Source organism: Rhinopithecus roxellana, chromosome 21 (assembly GCF_007565055.1).
Source record: "Rhinopithecus roxellana isolate Shanxi Qingling chromosome 21, ASM756505v1, whole genome shotgun sequence".
NCBI classification, from domain to species: domain Eukaryota; kingdom Metazoa; phylum Chordata; class Mammalia; order Primates; family Cercopithecidae; genus Rhinopithecus; species Rhinopithecus roxellana.
The window spans coordinates 23,297,022-23,321,344 of record NC_044569.1 but is presented as its reverse complement, the minus strand read 5'-3'; the positions used below and the strand labels follow the sequence as shown (position 1 = coordinate 23,321,344).

General features: G+C 38.4%; 1 protein-coding gene across 2 annotated transcripts in view; it reads right to left on the bottom strand.

Annotated features, from left to right (window-relative positions):
* Positions 1–14,536: 14,536 nt before the first annotated feature.
* The window catches only part of SERPINB7 (serpin family B member 7), a 55,281-nt gene continuing 45,494 nt past the window's right edge, over positions 14,537–24,323 (bottom strand). For both annotated transcript variants that reach the window (XM_010388793.2, XM_010388792.2), the window contains exons 5-8: positions 23,856–23,973; positions 21,178–21,320; positions 18,893–19,039; positions 14,537–15,672 (exon numbers count right to left, since the gene is read on the bottom strand). In XM_010388793.2, the coding sequence (XP_010387095.1) occupies positions 15,274–15,672; positions 18,893–19,039; positions 21,178–21,320; positions 23,856–23,973 (807 nt within the window). In that variant the 3' untranslated portion in view covers positions 14,537–15,273. The remainder of the gene's footprint in view (positions 15,673–18,892; positions 19,040–21,177; positions 21,321–23,855; positions 23,974–24,323) is intronic.

Here is a 24,323-nt window from a genome sequence, read left to right as displayed (position 1 = left end):
GGTCAGGTCTTTGGATACAGCAGGGAGCAAGTCTTTTGGTGGCTGTATTTCTGTCTTACATCACATCACAGCTCCAGAGAGCTCCTAAAGTATCAGAATTAAAGTGTTTCTGCCCTCTGCTGTTGATGCAAATGGAGCACCTCAGTCAAGCAAAGTCAAAAAGTCTGAGGAAAACAGGAAAATGCCTTGTTCATACTGCAGGTTTTAAAAGGGGGAAGACACTCATTATGAAAGATTCCTTTAAAAAAAAAACATGAAAAGGAAAACTTGTGGTTGCTGGGTTTGGGTGAGAATATTAATGGGAAAGTCATAATCCTTTCTTCTGAAAGATTTAATTTACGTTGTGTCTTGCCAATATCCAGAGGCCCTGCAGCAACTCTCTCAGCGTAGCGATGTGGTTCCAATAAAACTGCCTTAAGAATTACTACACGGACAAGAGTCAGCTTAAATACTTTGACTGGCTGGGTGGTTGACATTTCACAGAGACCAGAAATTTTACCACTTGTTTGGAAAGCTAGCACTCTGGTCACATCAACACAGAAATAAAAGCCTCTAAGACACCATGTGTCTCTATTGCCTAGTTGTCCCAGGAATAGAAGGTCTCGCAACTGGGAAGAAATGGGAGAGGAGGAAAAGTGGGGGTCAGATAGGGTTCAAGTCACAAGAAAATAGAAATAAAGGTAAAGGCATGGCCATGTTTCTAAGAGCTTGCAAGATACCGACTTATTAGTTTTTCCTCTTCACTCAACTGTTTGAGAAGCCTGTCCCTTGCTAACTCATATGGATCATTCTAATTAGACCCACAGAATCCCAGAAGCATGTTTGCTGTGCTGTAGGGACAATCAGTTGAAATGCGCAGTCTTGGGTCCTTATAATGGAAAGCTTAAATCAGACAAATTTGAGTTCCAATACAAAACCTGTCTTTTGCTATGTATGTAGCAACTTACTTAACTTTTCTGCACCTGTATACATAAACTAGGGATAATAGAAGATACCTTACACTTCTACAGTGTTTGTTAAATGTGACAATGAATAGACAGCCTCCAAAGAGAAAAGTCACTCAATAATGTTATCTTCTTTTGCCCTTCTAAGAAATATAGATTTAACCCAAAGAGGAGTCATGGATTTGAAAAGAAAAGGATCTGCCCCCAAATCCTACAAATGGAGAAACTGAAGGGAGCTTAGGAGGGCTACCTGACTTGCTCATGTCCACACATCTAGAAAACACCAAATTCAGAATTCTCAGAGCCAATTTTCCTCTAATTTTCCAGCACCTTTCCCTCTAATTTGACAGATAGAGACAAAATGGCCAGCTAAACACAGCCAGTAAGCATTGCCCCCACGAAGAGAGAACAAAATATTCAGTAAACTGACATACTTTGAGGAGATCTCTGGAGTAGCAACACCAACAGTTGATAGAGAAAAGATGCAGACACCAAGCCTGAAGAGGAGGAAGCTAGGAACCCTGCATGGAGTTGCTCAATGCTAGGGCTAATTTCTAGGCCTGAGCAGTTTCTAGGGAAGGGGTGAGTGTAGGGATGGAGGGGCATCCCCCTCTTGCCACAGACCTCTGGGATCTTAGCTACAAGAGATCTCATGCCCCTTATAAACATTTGAGCTGGCAGGAGGAGCTCCCTGGAGAATAGGCAGAAACCCAGCTCCAACCTGGGCAGAGTCCAGGGACTTTTGCACATGTTGCAGCTGCAGCAGCAAGATGTCAGAGGTGCCAATCCCCAAGGGGACCCCATCTCCCTCTGAGTAGCTCTAGCCCCAGCTGACTGCAGGGCCAAGAGAGAGTGGGGCCGGTTTCCCAACAGGACTGGGGTACTTCTGTTCTGCAGGCTCTCATGCCTGACAGGCCTTCCCAGGGACGCTGCCTGGCCACTCCCACAGAAGCAGGTGCACAATACAGCCTCAACTACTTAGTATGAGTGTTTTACCAGTGGCTCCACCTGAGTACTTGTCTGTGGCCAAGGAGCACTTCACATCTGTTGCCTGACTCCAAGGGTCCAGAAGACAGAGCTTCAGGCCAGTCCTGGCACTCCAGGGCTGCAGTGATCTATGGCTAACACTCAGTTGGAGAAGGACACCCCACCCCCACTCTCATAATACTGAGAGGGGTGAGACTCATGGGTTTGCAGGCTGGCATGGGAACAGGATATGCCTCCCTACATAAGACCAGACCAGGAAGAGTGTGGCCTGTCTCCTAGCCATGGCATCGGCCTGAGGGAGCCCCACAGCCCTGTTAACCCAATAAACAAACACAGATACAGGACCAGTGTTTGGAGGGGTCTCTCCTGAGGCCCAGGAGTGAACCTAGTGAGGGGGTCATCTCTCTGCATCCCCACCACAGAGCATGGCTACAAACATGTGGAAACACAAAATAGCCATGCAACTGAGTAAGGGCCTATCTGCTAGCCATCACTCTTAAGCAACATCCACTGGATCACAGCCCAAATCACATCAAAAATTATTCTTCCAATAGACGTTCCCATGACACTCAGGGCAAGAATCCAACCACAAATAAAGATCTTGTACAGAGACTTAGCCCTCTGAAAGCATCAGAAATAAAGCCAATTGACTATACTCAACTTATGCCATAGTTAAAGAAACACCAGCCCTTTCAGATGAAAAAGAATCAGCCGAAGATCTCTACAACTCAAAAATGCAAAGTATCCCCTTATCTACAAATGATTCCACTAGCTTCCCAGCAGTGGTTCTTAAGCAGATTAAAATGACTGAAATGACAGACATCAAATTCAGAATATGGCTGGCAAGGCAGTTCATTGAGCTTCATGAAAAAGTTGAAACCCAAACCAAGGAATCCAGAGAACCCAGTAAAACAATCCAAGAGCTGAAAGACAAAATAGACATTTTAAGAAAGAACCAAACTGAACTTCTAGAACTGGGCAATTCACTACAAAAATTTCATAATATAATTAGAAGTGTTAACAGCACAGTAGAATAGACCAAGCCAAGAAAAGAATTTCAGAGCTCAAGTGCCAGTTCTTCGAATCAATGCAGCCTGACAAAAATAAAGAAAAGTAATTTAAAAAAATGAATCAAACCTCCAAGAAATATGGGATTTTGTAAAGAGATAGAATTTAAGACTCATTGGCATTCCTGAAAGAGGGATGAGGGTAAGCAACTTGGAAAACATATTTGAACATATAGTCCACAAAAATTTCCCCAATCTTGTTAGGTTGACATACAAATTCAAGAAACACAGAGAACCTTGGTGAAATACTATACAAGACCACCGTCTCTGAGGCACATAGTCATCAGATTCACCAAGGAAAACATGAAAGAAAAAAAAATCTTAAAGGCAGTTAGAGAGAAGGGGCAGGTCATGTACAAAAAGAACCCCATCAGGCTAGCAGCAGAACTCTTAGCAGAAACCTTAACAAGTCAGAAGAGATTGGAGGCCTATTTTCAACATTCCTAAAGGAAAGAAATTCCAACCAATAATTTCATATCCCGCCAAACTAAACTTCCTAAGTGAAGGAGAAATAGAATCCTTTTCAGACAAGCAAATGCTGAGGGAATTCATTACAACTAGACCAGCCTTACAAGAGGTCCTAAGAGAGTGCTGAACATGGAAATGAAAAAATGACACCTGCTACCATAAAACTACACTTAAACACACAGCCCAGAGACACTATAAAGCAACTACACAATCAAGCCTACAAAACAACCTGGTATAAACACAATAACAAAATAAAACTCTCACAAATCAATATTAACCCTGAATATAAATGGTCTAAATGCTGCACTTAAAAGGCATAGAATGGTAACTGGATAAAAAGGCAATACCAAACTGTCTGTTGTCTTCCAAAGGCTCAGAGTAAGGGGATGGAGAAAGATCTACCATGCAAACAGAAAACAAAAAAAGGAACAGGAGTCACTGCTCTTATATCAGATAAAACAGATTTTAAATCAACAACATTCAGGAAGGACAAAGAAGGGTGTTATATAATGATAAAGGGTTGAAGTCAAAAAGAAGACTTAGCTATCCTAAATATATATTCACCCAACATTGAAGCACCCAGATCCATAACAAGTCCTTCATGACCTATGAAAAGATTTAGACAGTCACACGATAATGCTGGGAGACTTCAACACCCCAGTGACTCTGTTAGACCAATCATTGACACAGAAAACTAACAATAAAATTCTGTATTTGAACTCGACACCCAACCAATTGGACCTAATAGACATGCACAGAATGCTCCACCAATCAACCACAGACTACACATTCTTCTCATCTGCACATAGAACATATTCTAAGATCAATTACATGCTCGGTCATAAAGCAAGTCTCAATAAATTCAAAAAACTGAAATTATAACAAGCACAATCTCAGACCACAGTGCATTAAAAATAGAAATCAATATCTTTCAAACATACACATATACACAAAAATTAAACAACTTGCTTCTGAATAACTCTTTTAAGGCAGAAATAAAAAAAATTGCTTGAAAATAATGAAAATAGAGGCATGACTTACCAACATCCTTGGAATGCAGCTAAAGCAGTGTTAACAGGAAACTTTATAGCACTAAAATGCCTACATCAAGAAGTTAGAAAGATCTCAAACTAGCAAACTAAAATTGCACCTAGAGGACAAAGAGGAAGAAAAAGAAAAAAAAACCTAAAGCTAGCCAAAGAAAAGAAGTATCTAAAATTATAGAGGAACTGAATGAAATTGAGATGCAAGAATCCAAGATGAATACAGAAGATGAATAAAACCAAGAGTTGGTTTTTTGAAAGAATAAATAAGATTGCTAGACAACTAGCCAGATTAACACAATGAAGACTGAAGTAAGTACAACCAGAAATGACAAAGATGACAAAGATGACGGATCCTACAGAAATACAAAAGATCCTCAGGGGCTATTGTAAATGAGTCTATGCACACAAATTAGAAAATCTAGAGGAGACCAATAAATTCCTGGAAACACACAAGCTTTCAAGAGTGAATCAGGAAGAAAGTGAAAACTTAAACAGACCAATAACAAGTTCTGAAATTGAATCAGTAATAAAAACTACCCACTAAAAATAGCCCTGGACCAGATAGATTCACAACCAAATTCTACTAGATGTACAAAGAATAACTGGTACCAATTTTACTGAAACTATTCCCAAAAATTGAGAAGGAGGGGCTTCTCCATAACTCATCCTATGAAGATAGCATCACCCTGAGAGAAAACCTGGCAGAGACACAATGAAAAAAGAAAACTTCAGTTTAATATCTCTGATGAGCATAGACACAAAAATCCTCAATGAAACATTAGCAACCCAAATCCAGCAACACATCAAGAAGTTAATACACCACAATCAAGTAGGGATTCCTGGGATGCAAGGCTGGTTCAGCATACACAGATCAATAAATATGCTTCATCACATAAACAGAATTACAGAAAAAACAGATAAATCTATTAAAAGTGGGCAAAAGACATGAACAAACAGTTCACAAAAGAAGACAAATGGCTAACAAACACAGGAAAAAATGTTAATCATCACAAATCATCAGAGAAATGCAAATCAAAACCACAATGAGATACCATCTCACACCAGTCAGAATGGCTATTATTAAAAATAACAGGTGCTGATGAGGCTGCAGAGAAAATGAAACACTTATACACTGTTGGTGGGAATGTAAATTAGTTCAGCTACTGTAGAAAGCATGTTGGAGATTTCTCAAAGAGTTTAAAACAGAGCTACCGTTACACAGCCATCCCATTATTGGATATATACTCAAAGGAAAATAAATTGTTCTACGAAAAAGACATATGCACTCAAATGTCCATCACAGTGCTATTCACAAAAGCAAAGACGTGGAACCAACCTAGATGACCAGCAACAGAGGACTGGATAAAGAAAACATGGTACATATACACCATGGAATCCTACACAGCCACAGAAAAAAAAAAAAAAAAAAAATCATGTCCTTTGCAGCAACATGGATTCAGCTGGAGGCCATTATCCTAAGTAAGTTAACCCAGAAACAGAAAAATAAATGCCATATGTCCTCACTTATAAGTGGGCACTAAACGTTGAGTACACATGGATATAGATGGGAACAACAGACATTGGGGACTTCTGGGGGTAGTGGGGAGAAGGGGAGAATGAGTTGAGAAATGACCTATTGAGTACTATGCTCACTACCTGAGTGATGGGATCCATACCCCAAACCTCAGCATCATGCAGTATTTCCATGTGACAAACCTGTACACATACCCTCTGAATCTAAAATAAAGCTTGAAGAGACAAAAAAGAGAATCTAAATTTTGGTACTGCATGGCACAATTTCTCCTTTGGGTATTTGTAGGCATTTACAAAATTGCTCATTCAGTCTTAATTCTATCACCCTTTAAATCCTCACCTTAATTTGAAAATGAAGATTGGCAACAGGAACAGCTCTCTACAATATTGGAAACCATGACATCAACAAGCTCATTCAGTAGCTTGAAAGTGAACTGCACAGCATTCTTATATATTTGTGTCTCCCTCTCCACACCTGTAGCCCCCCACACCAGGTGCCTCACATTGCCCTTTTCTTTTGGTTACGACTAAATATTTTATTCTGTATAAAATCATCACCAGTTACAAAAATCACCTCAAAGAAAGTACAATTTAGTGTCTGCATTTTTACTTCATCTTCACGTTGGCCCAAGTTCTGCTTGGTGAGCCCAGAGTTGAGTCTGAAATACACAGCTACACCAGCACTCAGCCGGCTCCTCCCTTGTCTTCTTAGAATTTGGTTCCACAAGTCTTTTTTCCTTGCATTGTGAAGCGATTTAAAGTATTTATACAACAGGGTAGAGCACGAGCTAGCTAGCGCATACATTGTGAGGCACACAGTTTCCCTGGGTCAAAACAGTGGCCCAAAAGCGTAGAAGAATATAAATGAAACATCTAATGTCATGCATTTTATACAATAAATCAAATGTTATTTTATAATTATAAAATATATTTGGTGTTAAAAATTTAATGTGATACACACATGCAGATACATACATATTACATTATGTACAACCTCTGCCTATGACAATAAATTACCGGTGTTTAAAAGCCAGAGAGGAAGCACTTTGTCTTGGGAACTGGTAACAAATTTCTTTCCCTGAAATCTTTGTTGCGTAAGGGTTTCAAACATATCTCACAACTAATGTAGGCAGGATTCCCACTTAAAGCAAACTACAAATCAGCTGTAGCCCCAACACAGAAGGCAATACTGTATCTTAGAATATTAGAACTAAAGGCCTTAGAAAGTATCTCCTCAGGGATTTGCTATTCCAACTAAGAAATTCCAACTGTGGTTCAGAATACATATTCAAGTGTTTCACAAAAAACTTCCGCTAACTACTACTAATAATGCATTCCGATATTTCCTTTTCAACTGTATTCCTTTATATTTTTAAAACACGGGTGGCAATTCACTAAATTGTTTTTACAACCTACAGATAGGTTCCATCCCAACATTACAGAACACTGATATGGCCCAATTACCTCATGTATTTTGCTTATTATTATTATTTATTTAGAGATGGTATCTTGCTCTGTCACCCAGGCTGGAGTACAGTGGCATGATCATAGCTCACTGCAGCCTTGAGCTCCTGAAAGCAATCCTCCCTCCTCAGCCTCCTGTGTAGCTGGGACTACAGACATATGCCACCATACTCAGAGTACTTTTTAAATTTTTTTTTTTGTCAAGACGAGGTCTCTCTATGTTTCCCAGGCTAGTCTCCAACTCCTGGCCTCAAGCAATCCTCCTGCTTGGCTTCCCAAAGTGCTGAGATTATGAGACACCATGACTAACCTCATTTTTCAAAAGAAGAATTAAGCACTAGGTAAGTCCTTTAACACAGTGCATAGATAGAAAGGACGGCCTGGTGCGGTGGCTCACACCTGTAATCCCAGCACTCTGAGAGCAGCTGGATCACCTGAGGTCAGGAGTTCAAGACCAGCCTGGCCAGCATAGTGAAACCCCATCTCTAATAAAAATACAAAAATTAGCCAGGTGTGCTGGCACAGGCCTGTAATCCCAGCTGAGGCAGGAGAATCACTTGAACCAGAGAGGTGGAGGTTGCAGTGAGCTGACATAGTGCCACTGCACTCCAGCCTGGATGACAGAGCAAGACTCTGTCTTAATAAAAAACACAAAAAAGAAAAGATTAGTCTTCTCAAATTGTTCAGTGCATAGCAGTAACTTCTATAAGGGATAATTTTGTGTGTTTGTGTCCAATTAACCAACAGAAGATCCCGTCTGTATATTGATATTAGGCATCTTGATTGTTTCATTGCATCTGTATGCCTTAAGAAGTTTTGTCTTTCATTTGACCCATGCAAATTAAACAACTATATCCTGAACGTATTTTTCTCTAAAATTAAAGAGACATATTTTTGACTTTCTCGTAAAAAATATCCCCAACAAATTATTAGCTAACACTAATTGGGTGTAATTAAAATCAAAGCCAGGCACTCAGATTAACTCCTTTTAATCAAATTGTGTATGTATAAACATATATGGAAAGAAAAGCTTCTACTTTTTAAAAAGGGAGTCCAAACTATGGACATCTACAGAGGAAGAAGAGGTTAATTAATGGAATAAAAAGATTCATGGAAGTAAAAAATAAAGAGAAAAGGCAAGATTTAGATCCTTTGTATTTTCACAAAAAGAGCCTGATTTGTATAAATAATGTAAAAATAGGCACCAAATATAGTTACAAAGGAAACTAACCCAATAGTTTCCTTTATAAAACTTTATGTCACTTGATAGTAAATATTACAAAATTATTGTACACACAAGAGTAAAAGCTTAAGTTACGGTTTTCAGAAAACAGAACTGACAAATGCCTTCCCTCTCAGACAATCAAGCAGTGTTTGAATTTACCCTAAGGAGTGTGAAAAGAAACGGCACAGAAGCCAGTAGAAAAATGCCTGATGGTTCTTCTTGTTTCTGAAATTTTCAAAAGGTGAAGGGAAAAATATGAAACAACCTAATCATTTATGACATTAGTGAGAGACATCCAGGATGCATGGTCTATATTCTCAAGAAGACCTAGCTCTTTCCGAGAGCCAAATCACCTCACTCAAAGGAACCATTTGAAACAGAGACAGGAGACGTGGGATCACTCATTGAGGAGCTAAGGACTTGTGTGGAAACACTTGAGTGAGAGAAGGGGACAGTATTCATCTTGCTCTGGAGAGAGGTGAACTATAAAATGAATATTAAAATCTTCTCTAGGCTCAAAGAAACACACCTTGAATCAGGTTGTCCAGTAGTTTGAAGAACCTGACTTCTCTCTCATCTACAGTCTTAAGGAGGATTTGGATTCAAGGAGGAGGAGGGAAAAAAAAGGAATTCATAATGAAAGAATAAATGCTATCAACTTCTCAGAGACCCTGATGCATCCAGAGACACTGTTCACTGATAGGCCCAAGGAAGAGACACTTTTTAAAAAGTTAATATTCACTAAATGTCTAGTCACAGAACCAGAGGTTATTTGCAAAGAGGTGGCTGGGTGTGGTCAATGACATCTATGCTATTATCTTTAATGAAACATTTACAGGTTTCTCTTGCCTATAAAGTCTATTATCTATAAAGGACTCTAATTAATAGTTAGGAGTGAGGTGGTACATCTCTTCCTATTGTACAGGATGTTTAAAGGCACAGATCACCGGACATGGTCACCCCTAGAGCCCTAGTCCCATGGAAACTGCATCTATCTAGTGGTCCATGGTTCTTACACTTGTGCTACAATGGATGGCTCCCATCCGGTATGCCCTAATTTAGGTATAAGTGACAGGGATTTGTAACCTAGGGAAGCTATGAATGGGATTCAGGAACTCTTTGAACTTCTTAAAATTATATACATAAATTCTTTCTGTGTGCATTTTTGGATACCCCTAAATCTGATTTTCAAAAGAAGTGCTTAGTTCAAAAGTAAATAAGAGTTACAATAACAGCTCCAGTGGCCTTGCGGGATGCCCCTGCCATCCAGCTTCTCCCCTTCTTCTGTCATCCCCTCCCCTCTGCTCTGGCTGGTGATGTTACGGTTGTTTAAAGATTGTGAAGTTGAAACTCAAGAAGTCCTCCTCTTTTAGTGCCACATTCATTCAGTCATTCACAAAGTTCTGACCAGTCAGGCTGCCTCCCAAATCTGTCACCGTCATTCACTATGTGCATTCCCAAGACCCATCTTCTGGGTTAGGCCACCATCACTTCTCACCTGGACCATTGTCCAGTTCTCCCTGTCAAGTCTCGTAACACTCTAGCCCCATACCCAGAAATCAGCAAACACACGCCTTCAGAAATTCAAACCAGACAGGTTCACTCCTCTCCTTAGAGCCCTTCAATGCCTTTGCAGTCATCTTAGAACCACAGCAAACTCTTCATCCTGCTGTCCAAGGCCCTCTGTGGCCTGCTTGCTGCCCCTCCCCAGCCCACCTTTCACTGTGCTTATGCCCTCTACATCCTTGCAGAGTCCGAGGAGCCTGTGGTCTCTTGCTGTGGGCCCTGAATCATGCTGTTGCATCCACTGGAACCCTCTCTCCTTCTCCTCCCATTCCTCCTACTTCTACTCATTGTTCCACATCTGAGCCACAGCATCCCTTCCTCCAGGAAGTCTTCCCAAACTTCAGGACTGGTGTAGAAATCCTTGCTTCACACGTCCATAGCTCATCTGCCCTTACTCATCACATTTATCTCCCTGCTATACCTGTGGAAATTGTGACTGCTCCTTCTAGCCTGAGACTAAGACTCTTAGTCACACTGAAGAGTATGGTTTGAAGAGGCACAACCACGGGGTGGGAGAATGGTATAATGTAAAATAGATTGCTTTTAAAATGTCTAGAAAGAATTTCTGTTCCATCCACATTTCCCTTTCCATTCTGGTCACTTTTTCTTTCTTCTCAAAGAACTAATAATATAGAGTTAGGTTATTTTGCTTTGTTTAAATTATACATCATTCATTAGACTCAAACTATTAGTCACTTTAGTTTCACTAAAGTATTCTTATATTTCAAGGACAATAGTATTCTTGTTTTGGTTCACAATGCTATAGGCAAGGAACAAAGAGTATCACGGAATGTCCAACTACGCAATTACGTTTTTTAGCCAGGCTGTTACCTGTTTTATTAGGTAAGACTTCTGTGGCTTTCTCTTTTGAAGGTGCTGCTGATATCTAAGAGGAGGTTTATGTTTATAAATACTATTCTAGCCATGGGTTTTCACACATTCTAGGGTTGTCTGCAGGAATAGAAATAAAACATTAGTGTCAAGAAATGTCCAAATGGTTAAAGATACATATACTGCCTTTCCCTGGATAACTAGCATCAATCAGTCAGTGAAGTTATCTACAATGTGCCAGAGATAACAAAGGGAGCAGAAGCTGTCTCTTCTCTCAGTGAGTTTATACTTAAGAGTTTATTATTTGGAGAGTTTGCAATATTATTCTTGTTATATAACCTCTCAGGAAGATTATTATAAGTAATATCAAGCCAAGGGAAATCACCTAAATGTCTAAGCGACCCAAACATAAGAACACATAACCATTATGGACTTCTCCAAGTTTGTAAGAGGTGTGGTGTTCCAGGAAAATCTGAGGTCATCAGTGATGCTTGATGACCAAGTAGGAATGCCAGGGAAGAAGTGAGCCATGTGACATCTGGGGCATGAGATGAGAGGACTCTGAGCACAGCTGAGGCACAAGTGAGCATGTTATGATGGAAACAGCACACATGATCCTGGGAAATTGCCTTGCCTCTCTGAACATTATTTTTCTTATGAAATAGGAATAACAATAATAATCATAGTCACTCCCACCTTACACAAGTATACTGACAATTGGGATGAAGCCTGGGAAAGTGTTTTATAAGTGATGAAGCAGGAATGGCAATGAAGAAAATGATGGTGAAGATGATGACAGTAATACTTTGCCTGGGCATTGAGAGAGGAATGAAACACACTTCTTCCTACCCCTCTAATAACTGAAGATCCAGTAGTGCTTCTTCTCTCACCTCAGAAATCCAGATTATGCCTTCATATGGGCTTTGGCATGTGATTAGCAGAACATAGAAAGTTCTCAGGAGCCTCTGGTGGTGGAAGTGGGAGATAGGGCTGGATACAGTCTGCACTTGTACTCTGATTTTGTTCCTTTCTTAAGACTCTAAGGGAATTTTTTCATTTAAAATGAGAAAGGGATACCTACCACATGCCATTTTCTGTCCTTAAAGAGTTTATTATCTAGTGAGATACCACCCCACACACATGCACACACATACACATATAAACATGCACACACACAAACAGGACATGGCAAGAAATCTCATGCAAGGATGCACAATGTGTTCTTTGAGTCCAGCCAAGTGGAAAGCTATACGGAGAACATGAACATGGCCAGTTTCTTGAACAACTAAACGAGTCTTATCAAACAAAGATAGAGAGAGCATCCCAGTCAGATGGGGCAAGCTAAGCAATGTGAGAATAGTGGATTTGGTTTCCAAATAGTACAAGGTACCTTCAGGTTAGAGTCTTTGGCAGGGGGTGGCAAAAACAAATAGGAAAAGGAAGATAGTGTAACATTGTGGAAGGCTTTGAATATCGTACTAGGAAGTTTAGACTCTATCCTGAGAGGGTGAAGGGCTGTCAGTGTTTTATAAGAATATGAACTTAATCTGATCTGTGTTTTAGGTAGAAAATTGGCATTTATAGATGAAAACATAGAATATCCTCACAACTTTAAGTTGAAAAGTCAGAGAAAACTAAGAGTCACAAGAGACAGGTAGATCAGATACAAGACCAATCTAGAGAAGACATGCAGCCTCAACAAGGTCAGTGTTGATGAAAAAGAAGAAAAGGGGATATATTCAAGAGTAATTTTCATGGTAATACCAATAAACAGTTCCATTGTGAAAAAGAAGGAAGATACAAGGATCATCTTGATGTTTCATGCTTGAGTTTTAAACAATGGACCAAAATGAGCACCAAAGACCATCTAACAAATTCAAGGAAATGAGTATTTCCTCTTAGATATGCTTAGTTTCACTCTAGGACATTCAGGTGGATTTACCAGGAGGCAATTGTGAATGAGGATGAAGTTAAGCATATAGGTAGTTGTCATCAGCAACTATTGAAGCCACGTGACTGCATGGAATTATATATAGAAGGAATTTTGAAAAAGGAGAAGAACCCTACAAATACCTGTGGTTAATAAACAGATTAAATAATTATGACCCTGAAAGATGAAAAGTCATCTTTGTATAGAAAGGAATCCATTACAAGGTCAGTGACATGGCCTTATACTAAAGTGGTCTTTCCATCTCAAATCATGTTTCTGAAACTAATGACTATATTTACTCTAAAAATACACTGAGCGCCTACCATATATCAAGTATTGCTCTGGGACTGTGAGGATAAAAAACAAGTCAGACATGAATCCTGTCCCAAGAAGCACAAATTTCAATGGCAAGAGAGGAGCTGAACAGATGTTACATTTGCTACCATTGAACCTGATGTTTGACAACATTTAACAGAAAAGGTCGATGATTCCACAGGCACCACAGTTTCAGAAGCTGTTTCAAGCTTATGAAAGTTCCACTTTCATGATCTAAAGCCTAGATCATGACTACACAATATAGCCATTCTCTGAATAAGTTAGGAGCCTTAAACATGAGGTGGACATATGGGCAGGACCAACCAATGAAAATTGCAAGGAAAGTTTGTATTTAGTTTGTCTATAGTGCTATGGTGTGAACGTTTGTGATCTCCCCAAGTCCCTGTGTTGATACCTAATGCCCAACACAATATGGCCACCATCTGAATACATGTTCCCATCACCTGTTTCCTAAGGTCATGCTTTGAACTGGTAGTAGATGGGAACGATAATCAGAAAAACCAATTCCTGTCTCAAAACATGCCACTTAAATTCACTCTCCATAAATGTCCCTGAAAGGCGTAATAGTTCGGGTGCTGCAGGTTAGTGGTTAAATTATTTTGGTCAAGAGATTTTCTACATATTTCAAGTCATGTCAAATTTACTCATTTATATCATATTTTTAGATTCCACAATATTTGTTGAAAATTAGGTATCTGCCAGGTCTGATATTAAGCACTGCAGAGCCATGCAATAGGCTATCATTGATTTATACGGTTCCTATTCATGTAAAGGTCTTTTTTGATGAAAATATAATTCAGTGGACTCTCATTGTTTATAAATTCATAAGTAAGTTCAGCATGATCCACTGATTCTCAAATTTATTTTTCTTCTGTTTATAAAATTACAGATGGCTTATTATAAATATTCATATACACAAATCATTTTCCCTCATGAATTTAAATCCTACTATTTAAAATTAGTTCATCAATCTATGTATCTGTATAAGCAATTTTATGTGTAATAAATGAGCCACATTGAATCAAATCAAGCATATTATAAAAGAATTCTCGCTTGTTTGCTGCTTGCTTTGCCTAGAAAACAAAGAAAGCCCTAGTTGTCCTACAATTGGTCAGAGGAAAACAATCACACTGTACAGGTATGTTGCATTTCTTTATTCTGATAAATAGAGAAAAAACTTATAAACTACACAGCATATGAAATATGATTCTGTAAATCACAACTGCCAACAGTTAAAAGATCTTTAATATTTGAAAAAACTATGTACATATTAAGTCTTGTCAAAGAAAGGCCAAAATTTGTCAATTGAAAGCATTAATGAAATATTTTGGTTGGTCCTCAATCCCAATTCCATATTTTTTACCATCTAGATTATATATTGATTTAAAATCAAATGTATGAAGGTAAACTCTAATATCTTCATAGGTCAACAACGAAAATTTATCCTTCACACTTATTTCTAGAAAGCAGCTGGGCTTATTTCCTAGATTGTTTACAATGAAGCTAGAATATCTGCAATAACTGTAGAGTTTCAAAAAGGATCCCTAGGGCTACTTCTACGTTCTCCTTCCCAGTTGAGCACTCTCCATAATTTCCAGATGGGTCATGGGGAAGAACGATAGAAACGAGTGTGGGAAGAAAGACAATGAAATTAGAAATGGGCGAGGCACATGGTGGTGGAATGCTAAGAGCAGGGATCAGGACAATCAACCAGGTGTCGAGGAAGGGACAAGTCACCAGTGTCATCTGCTGACCAATGGTAGGAAGAAATAAACTCAAAGGAAACACCACATTTTTCCAATTAAACTCAAATCTATTGACTTGTGGTAGTTCTTTGATGTTGTGGGGACTGCTGTAATAGAAACCAAGTGGATTTTCAAGGGCAAGAAACTTTTCCACTGAATAAGATGATGTCATCCTTCCTGATGACAAATAGGAATGGGCGGTCGGCTCTAAACAGCGTGGACTCAGGGAGTTGCTTTTCTACAATATTACTTTCTGTGGCAGCAGTAGCCTCGGTGCCCTCCTCATTGACCTCTATGTAAGATTTGTGCATCAGTCTTGATATATACAGACGACCCCCTGAAGCAATCCCGGAGAGATCTGCTTTGGATTCATCAAAGATATCTTTCAGCCCTAGGAGTCTCAAATATTGTTTCATTTCATAATTCTTCTCTATCTTGAACTGAGGAAAAAATACCTCAACATACTTAGAGGTCATTCGCCTTGGATTGGTCCATTCCATTAGATTCTGAAAGGTCAGTTTGTTTTCAATCTGTAAAAATAATTCAAAGATAATTTAGAATCATATGGTTAAGTGATAGATGAAACAATAGCTACAAAGATACATAGTTTTCTATAATTTATCCCTTCCTGGATATTTGTGTTCAAGTACATGAATGGGTCCTTGGAAGTTTTGAAACAGAATATGATTAAAATGAATAGTTCAAGTACTTTTTAACAAATCCAAAGTTTAATTTGCTCTACTAGGAGAAGGCATGATTTATTTGCACTTTAGGGCAATTCCACTCTCTGTTCACCCATGAGCAGATACAACTAAAGTGGAGCAAAAGACAGGTGAAGGAACCTGAGAATTTGAGACCATTAGAGGGAGAAAGGAGCCCAGTGGTCATTTAAATTAATGTTTCCTAGCCATCTCCTCATCATGAAAGACAGATAAAGTAATGTTTGCAGAGCTTAGTGGAGTAAACCAAAGGGACCCCATGTGGCCTGAGGCAAGGAGCCCAGAGCTCCAGCCTCAAAGATTTGGGTGATCAATATCTCCCAGTACAGTTACCCATACTGTCTGGGAGGCTTGAATTCAAATCAATTTCTTGTTCTCAACAGATGAGGCAACTGAAGTGCAGGAGGCTGTAGTTCAATATGCCTGAAGGCAAAGCAAGCAACCTTAGTTACACAGCTAGAAGAGTCCTTATCTCTCTCTCCAGCAGCATCGCTGCCTACAAACAATTCACAAAGCCAATTCACCGGCTCTTGAATACTGAGAATTGATCATAAATTCTCAATTTATAATAAGAAGATTTTTCATAAACATTGTTTAGAAATCTTACATAAGGACATTTCTTCTCAAATTCAGGCTCAACTTCAATCTTAAACAACTTTTTACTGATATTAAATTTAACTTGTATTCTTATCAAGGACCTAAATTTATATAATCAAATTTAGTCTAATTTGAATTTTTTGTGTTAATTATCCAGTTTTGTGCTTAATCTGTAATATAATTTTACCCTGTTGGAATTTTTTTTCATTTAGTGCACTGAGATCCAACTTCCTCATCATTATCTGGTTATGAAGGATTATGCAGGTATTTAAGATTGCATAGTATGTAGGTTTATAAGAGTCAGATTCAAAAATTATTAGGTAAACTATCACAGAAAAGGAAAATTCAGACAGTAAGTGCAATAACAAAACTATATTATTAGCTTATTTGTCTTGGCTACTTTTTCTGTTGCAGATTATTTCAAGTTAAACTAATTGCTGTATGCTAAAATCTGATTATTATGAAGATGATCAAGTGAATAATAAATTTAATATGAGGACCAATATTTTATATGGTCATACTTTAGATTTAATAGTACCAATTTTATGACATTTCTCTTGCTTCTCATGTCAAAACAATTTAGATGAAAATGTAATGAAAGAAAGTTATTGCTAAAATTTAGTAATCTTTGTCTATGTAGAAAGTGCCATTCCAAAGCTTTAAAGTCATGTTTTTAAATCATAGTAATGTCCCTTGGATGGTACGCATGTCTATTTCTTTATATTCATTCCACTGTCCTGTTATTCCACAGCAAATATTCATTATTTTCCAAGTCAAAACAAAACGAGTACTTTTAAGTGTAGTTGTAACTTTTCAGTGTAGGTGACATACACATATGTGTGTGCACATATATACACACAAATATGCATATCTACACATATGCATCTATCAGAAAAATTGACTAAATTCTGTCAACCTCCCTTCCCTATCTCCCATGCTTGCTGTAAACATCAAATAAGATAATGTAAATGAAGCTCAGAGCACATGACCTGGGGTGTAGTAGGTGCTAAATAAATGGCACCTATTATTCCTTTTAAATGAGAGAATAGAGAAGAGAGATGAGTCCAGGCCTCTGAGACTGCAGATCAAACTCAAAGAGCCAAGTTCAGGAGGAGGAAAAGCAGAAAAAGGACTGAAAAAAGATCAGGCTCTGAGATACAGTGGTGGTGTCTGGCTTGCATGGCCCCCACCATCTTCCCATTGCACTGTGTTGGTCCATTTCTCCTGCCACATCAGTCACAGGGCAGTCCCTAAACTCTGCTTTTCACTTGAGACACAGCAGCATGGAGTGATGAAACTGCCTTTGCAAAATTACAACAGTAGGAAATCTGACATAGTTGACTCCATCTTGCTGCTAACCTCCCAGTTGGTGGTCATTCTTTGGCATAGGCTAAGCTAACTTTGGAAGAAATTTAGTTTATGGTTTAAATGTAAAGCAAGAATCATAATAGCCCTTCCCAAAACTAAACCACCTTTGTAAAACTAATGAAAGACCGCACGGTTATGATTATGAGAGAGGCCTGAATTCCGCCACGATGTAGGCATAGTAAGCATTAACCAATCATTGTTATGGGGGCCATAAAATTTGTAACTCCACCAATGACTCTTGTAGATAATATTACTATTGTAGAACCTAATACTGGCCTTTTGAGATGTCTTTTCAGACTTTTACATTTCTGACACTAACTCCACTTGGACTCATGACTCATGACTCAACCGGTCCTGTGGCCCCCACAGAGTCCAGAGGTGAACTCAGTGCATGAGAACAGTTTTACACACGCTTGTGATTGCATCCCCACCCAATCAACAGCACTTATTCCCTAGACCCCTGCCCGCCAAACTATCCTTGAAAACTCCTAACCTCCAAACCTTCAGGGAGAGTGATTTGAGTAGTAGTGATCTCATCTCCCAGGTGGCGTGGTCGGCTTTGCATCAATTAAACTCTCTTTACTACAATGCTGTGCCCTCAGTGACTTGATTTTTCCTGTGCAGCAGGCAGGGAGACCCTCTTGTGCAATTACAGTGAGACCATACATTTTAATTCTCAAAGGCTCAGGTCTCTATCATATCATACCTGCCTAAAGATGCTCAGTCTAGCAAAATTTCAATAACACATAAAAGACTGTATTCATGACTGAACACCAAAAATACCTAAACTCCTGTATTTTTAATTCCATAACTGACATTTGAGAGGGTTCTAACTTGATCAGTATTCAACTAAAATTATGCTAAACTGAGTTAAGTCAATCTCAGCAACTATAATGGTGTCTGGCTCGTACTAGGTACTCCTTAAATATCTGTCAAATAAATTAACAAGCAGGTAAGTCTGTAATATCTCAATACCCTGAAATCTTGCAGTTTATCCATGAAAACTGAATCAGCAGTATCCTAAAAGTCTTATTTCCCAGTAGTGAAAATGACAGTCGTAACTTACTTCAGAGAGGTCATTCTCAGGCAGCAGAACGTACATGTTTATGCCACCATTGTATCTGAGCTCAAGAACCTTCATTGACGGGTCCTCAATAACAGATAAATTGAACTTTCGCTCCTGGTGCATCATGGCCACTGCCTTCCCAGAGCACTGAAAGTCAAGTCACAAAAAATTATTTATAATCCCACTTGATTGTACTTATTAACCAAATACATACAAGAATATTGTACTTGGTCAATAAATTATTGCTCAGTTGATCCTGCAGATTTTTTCCTGACAAGTTACCAACAGTGGTTGCATTGGTGCAAATCTTAGTGGTAAAGCCAAGACTTCAAGTTTGATTCCTTGAGTTTAAAATGTCCTACCTGTGTGACCTTGGGTGAGTTACTGTGCCTCTCTGTGCCTCCATTTCCTCATTTATAGAATGGGAGTGACTATAATCCCTGCTATACAGGATTGTTGTGAGGATTATGTGAATTAATATATTTAGCACTTGGAACATTGCCTTGCTCTTAGTCTTTTAACTGAAAAGTCTCTATAATAAGTAATGAAAATGTACTAAATAACATTAAAGTGAAAAATGAATGCTATAGGTTTTTTTCTCTCTTCTCAGAAGTAAAATACAGACTAGTACTAACAAAATTACACAATTTAAGACCAGGTGCTGTGGCTCATGCCTGTAATCCCAGCACTTTGGGAGGTCCGGGCCAACCACCTGAGGCTGGGAGCTCAAGACCAGCCTAAGCAACATGGCGAGACCGCATCTCCACTAAAAACCAAAAATAAAAAGAAATAGCTGGGTGTGGTGGAACATGCCTGTAGTCCCAGCTACTTGGGAGGCTGAGGTGGGAGGATCACCTGAGCCCAAGAGGTCCAGGCTAGAGTGAGCAGTGATTCCACCACTGCACTCCAGCCTGGGCAACACAGTGAGACCCTGTCTCAAAAAACAAACAACAACAACAACAACAAAACACAGTTTAAGCATGAGGTCTTGGAAAAATAAAAACTCCTGCAAGGTATTTGATAATGTCCCTCAAATTCACCAGAGCAAAAGAAAAAAAAAAAAAAAGTAGCTCTTTTCTTGAGAATATCATTGATAGATTTAGAGACACCATTGAGGTACAATAAACTTTCTCCTAGTGAGGTTATAATCTGCAAACTTGTCAATATTTCTGTAATATCCCCTTTTAAGAAAAAACATCCTACATGGGGACGACCCATGTCCTTGAACCGAAGGTCCTTCTCTCTCTGGAAAGGTTGCCTTTTTTGACTTAGAGTCCAATCCTCAGACAGAACATACATGAAATCTATCTGCTTAGTGAGACAGGTCCGCAGAATTGAGCCTGATACACATGGGGACTGGGATGTGACAGACAGGATGTCTCACTGGGGCAGGGGAAGAATCACATATCTGGGTTATGCTGGAGAGATTATGTTACCAATTTTTAATATGATAGAACAAACATTGACATCAGAGATCCAGATTCCATAGTGTGTTACGTTACAAGCTGTCTGTTACAGCTACATTACATAGGGTGTGCGGACCAGCAGGAAGAGTGTTTAAAACAATGTTATTGTATAGTAATGCTTTTTAAAAAAAAAGAAATATAGGAGAAAAGAATAACACAGGAAACAGGAATGCAGCTTCTGTGAAGCAAGGCAGGAGCCTCAACACGATATTCCTGACTGCAAGAGCTTTGTTGTTTCTGCTGTACAAAGATTACTGTGTACAAATTGATTTTAAAACCCAAGAATATATGTTTTATAAAGGTTGGTAGTAAGATGTTTTAGACCAAAAACAGAACTAAGTGAAGAAATACATATGGCTTATACTTGGAAATGCATACCTTTACTAAACATAACTTTTCCCCTTGTAAAAGAAAACACATTCTCTACGGCGACTCAGGAAAATCACTGATGGTAAATGATTTTAAGTGCAGACCCCATGGTTAAAATAATGAAAAAAGAAAAATACACTTTTGTCATATGTTTTCTTATAGGCCTCCAATGATAATATCTTAAGATACATTCATGTCACTTCTTTCAATTTTGAATGTATTTTAAAGAATACCAATTTACAAGACACCTTTGGTAATGTTTCATAGCCTGCATGACAGGGAAAATAGAAAGTTTGCTTTGTAAAGCAACTGACCATACAATATTGGTAATGCAAAAGAAGAAACGAGTCAAAAACGGTGAATCCAGAGTTTACTATGTAACTATCACAGTCCTGCAAAGGAATACTATTGAGGAAAAATTCTAAATTAAGCAGGAGATTGACAACATACCTTGGGAGATTTGAAACGGCAATTTGTGGTTTCACTCTTGGTGAAGGCTGATTGCCACTTGCCTTTGAAGTACACAGCGTTCACCAGCACCATGACAGCAGATGAGCTGATGCCACCGTCACCAATCACGTTCTTGATTTTGCCTTTTGAAAAAAAAAATTGAGGGGAGAAAGGTTTATTTTAATATAATTTTTAAAATGATTTAAAAGACCATTAATTGATATGAAGTTTTTTTTCTTATCACATAATAACACCAATAAGAATATTAAGAATAACCTATGAGCAATTAATGTGTCCAGCACTTTCTAAGCCCTTTAGATGCAATCTTTGGTTCAATCCTCACATAATCCCTGTGAGGTAGGCACTATTATTGCTTCCATTTCCTGTTGATGAAGTTAAGGCACAAAGAGATTAAGACACACAGCAAGAAAATGATAGCAATAGGATTCCAACCCAGGAAGACAACCCCAGTGTCCCTGCTCATAGTTACCAAAGTGCCTTTACTGCATTGACTAGGCCACCTTTTGCTACTACAGTACTTCAATCCATTGAAAGGGTAATGCCCTCCTTCATTCTACAGTAACGAAATTTTTGCTGGATGCTATGCACTATTCTGCATGTTTGAATTACAAATGTGAAAGACATAGCCTGTGCCATCATTGAGCTCGCAGTCCAGCACAGAAGAGTCAACATCCGAAGAGCAGTTGTAACCCACCAGTAACATAGAGGTCTGATCTCAGTGCACTGTGAGAGCACAGATTAAAGGCACCCAACTTTTTCTGTGGTTATCTGCTTTAGCTGAAGGACAGTGGGGAGCAGGGAGAGCTTCCATAAAGCAGAGACTATTTATTCAAAGGCACAGAAGCCTGGAAGAGCAAAGTGTATTTGTCGGGGAGAATAAGTTAGCAAGATTGGAAGCAAGGGCCTGATAATGAAGAGGCTTGAATGTCTGGTAAGAATTTTGTATTATTTTGAAGGTGATGGAAAATAATTGCTCAGGATTCATTGAAAGACAAGAAAGGTCATGGTCATGATGGATCTGATTTGCCTTTCAAAAGGATGGTTCTGGTATTGTGTAGAGGATGTGGGCTTCAAGACCTGGGTAGGGTTGTTTAGAATATTGGCAACATTTTAAAGGGTTTCCTCAAATAAATATTGAGTACATATGCTTATGAAAAATTAGAGTAATTATGCATAGATTTGCATGAGAAAGGAAGACAGAGAAATAAATACTCTAAATAGAAAAAGTTGTTAGCGATCTGATACCCTTATATTAAATACTAAATAGAATCTCACCTAGCTTTTAGAAAAGTAATAATTACATAGTTTCTCTTGATTTATAAGTGTTATATTTGAAACATGTAATGACTAAACATCAAAGTAACCCACTCTGAATATAATGAGGAATGAATGAATAAAAAGAAAATTTATACACTGCATTCTTAGTCCCAGGACTAAGTGTATGCTGCTCAAAGTTTGCATTTAAAGTGCAAGATATATTTATCTCCTATTTCTGAGGCATAGCTAGGCTCAGTAAATGCAGGTACAATGATTAGATTACAAATCAAGACCAACCCTTAGGTAATGAAACAACTAGTAGCTTTGGAATTGGTTGATGAACAAAGCAAGGATTAATAAATTTCTTTATTTGCTTTGCACTAAACCAGAACATTAGCTGGAATTCAGTTTTTAGTTGTGACAGAGACTTACCAATAAAGAGCTGTACTTTTTCTGGAAGGTACTACCTTTGTTACATAAATTATTTTGGTAATTAAAGAACATTTTAAAATGAGAGATATACTATACATCCTTGGAAAAAGCAATGTCATGAAAATACATTTCTTTGACAGTAGAATGTTATAACTTTAATAAGATTCAGTCCATAAAGGAATAATAAAGTATGAAAATCAACCCTATCTTTAAAAAATAGGTTGATTATTAAATGAAATGCTATGCTGTTGTCATTGAAAATAATAATGTGGTCATTGAAAGTAATGTCAATAAAATAATAACTTAGTTTTTGTTCACTAACTAGGGTGAGATATTGAGGTTAATTTATCAAATTAACTCAGCTTGTTATTAATTTATGAAATGGTCACAATAATATGTTTGTCCTGAAGGTTTTACCAATGAAATGAGATAATATAAAAGACTGAACTTCTGAAAAGTACAAAGCATTCAAATTATTAAAATTATTCAAAACCACATTGCAGACAAATACTAAAGCAATTTTAAGTAGCAGCAATCATTACTTTGAACTAGAAGCTCTTCCATGTATGTACAAAAGACTCCCAGCTTTTGTTCTCAGTATTAACATATAATTGACAAATCTTGTAGAAAAATAGGGTATTTCTTTTTTTTGTTTTTTTGAGACAGAGTCTGGCTCTGTCGCCCAGGCTGGAGTGCAGTGGCCAGATCTCAGCTCACTGCAAGCTCCACCTCCCGGGTTCACACCATTCTCCTGCCTCAGCCTCCCGAGTAGCTGGGATTACAGGCACCTGCCACCTCGCCCGGCTAGTTTTTGTATTTTTTAGTAGAGACGGGGTTTCATCGTTTTAGCCAGGATGGTCTCAATCTCCTGACCTCGTGATCCGCCCGTCTCAGCCTCCCAAAGTGCTGGGATTGCAGGCTTGAGCCACCGCGCCCGGCCAAAAAAAATAGGGTATTTCAATACTCACCATGTGTTTCACTTTCAACCCACTTATTAATTTTATGTCTAGTGTCTTCTAAATGATTTGTAAAGTCAACTCGCTCCACTTTGGCATCGTATAATTTTTCAGCACACTCAATGTAGTCCTGCAAAGAAGAATACAGGTCTTGTATTTACAAATCATCACCAACTAAGTATATAAGAAATGTATTTTTGAACTTTTTATTTTCACTGCTTTATTCAAAGGTTCAACTCTGCCTCAAAGATAAGTATGTAAATATAGGGATATATGGAAATTGGGCTGGAAGGGGATCTGGTGAATTTGAAGTTGAATTTGCACAGCAAATACTCTGTTTAAACTTAAGTTTATCTGAAATGGATTTGAGGAGGCTAATAGAGAATAGATAACGTCCACACTTTTACCACTGCTTTCTCATATTAAATAACTCAATAGCCTCCTAACTAGTCTCCTTTGCCTGTGTCATCCCTTCCTGCT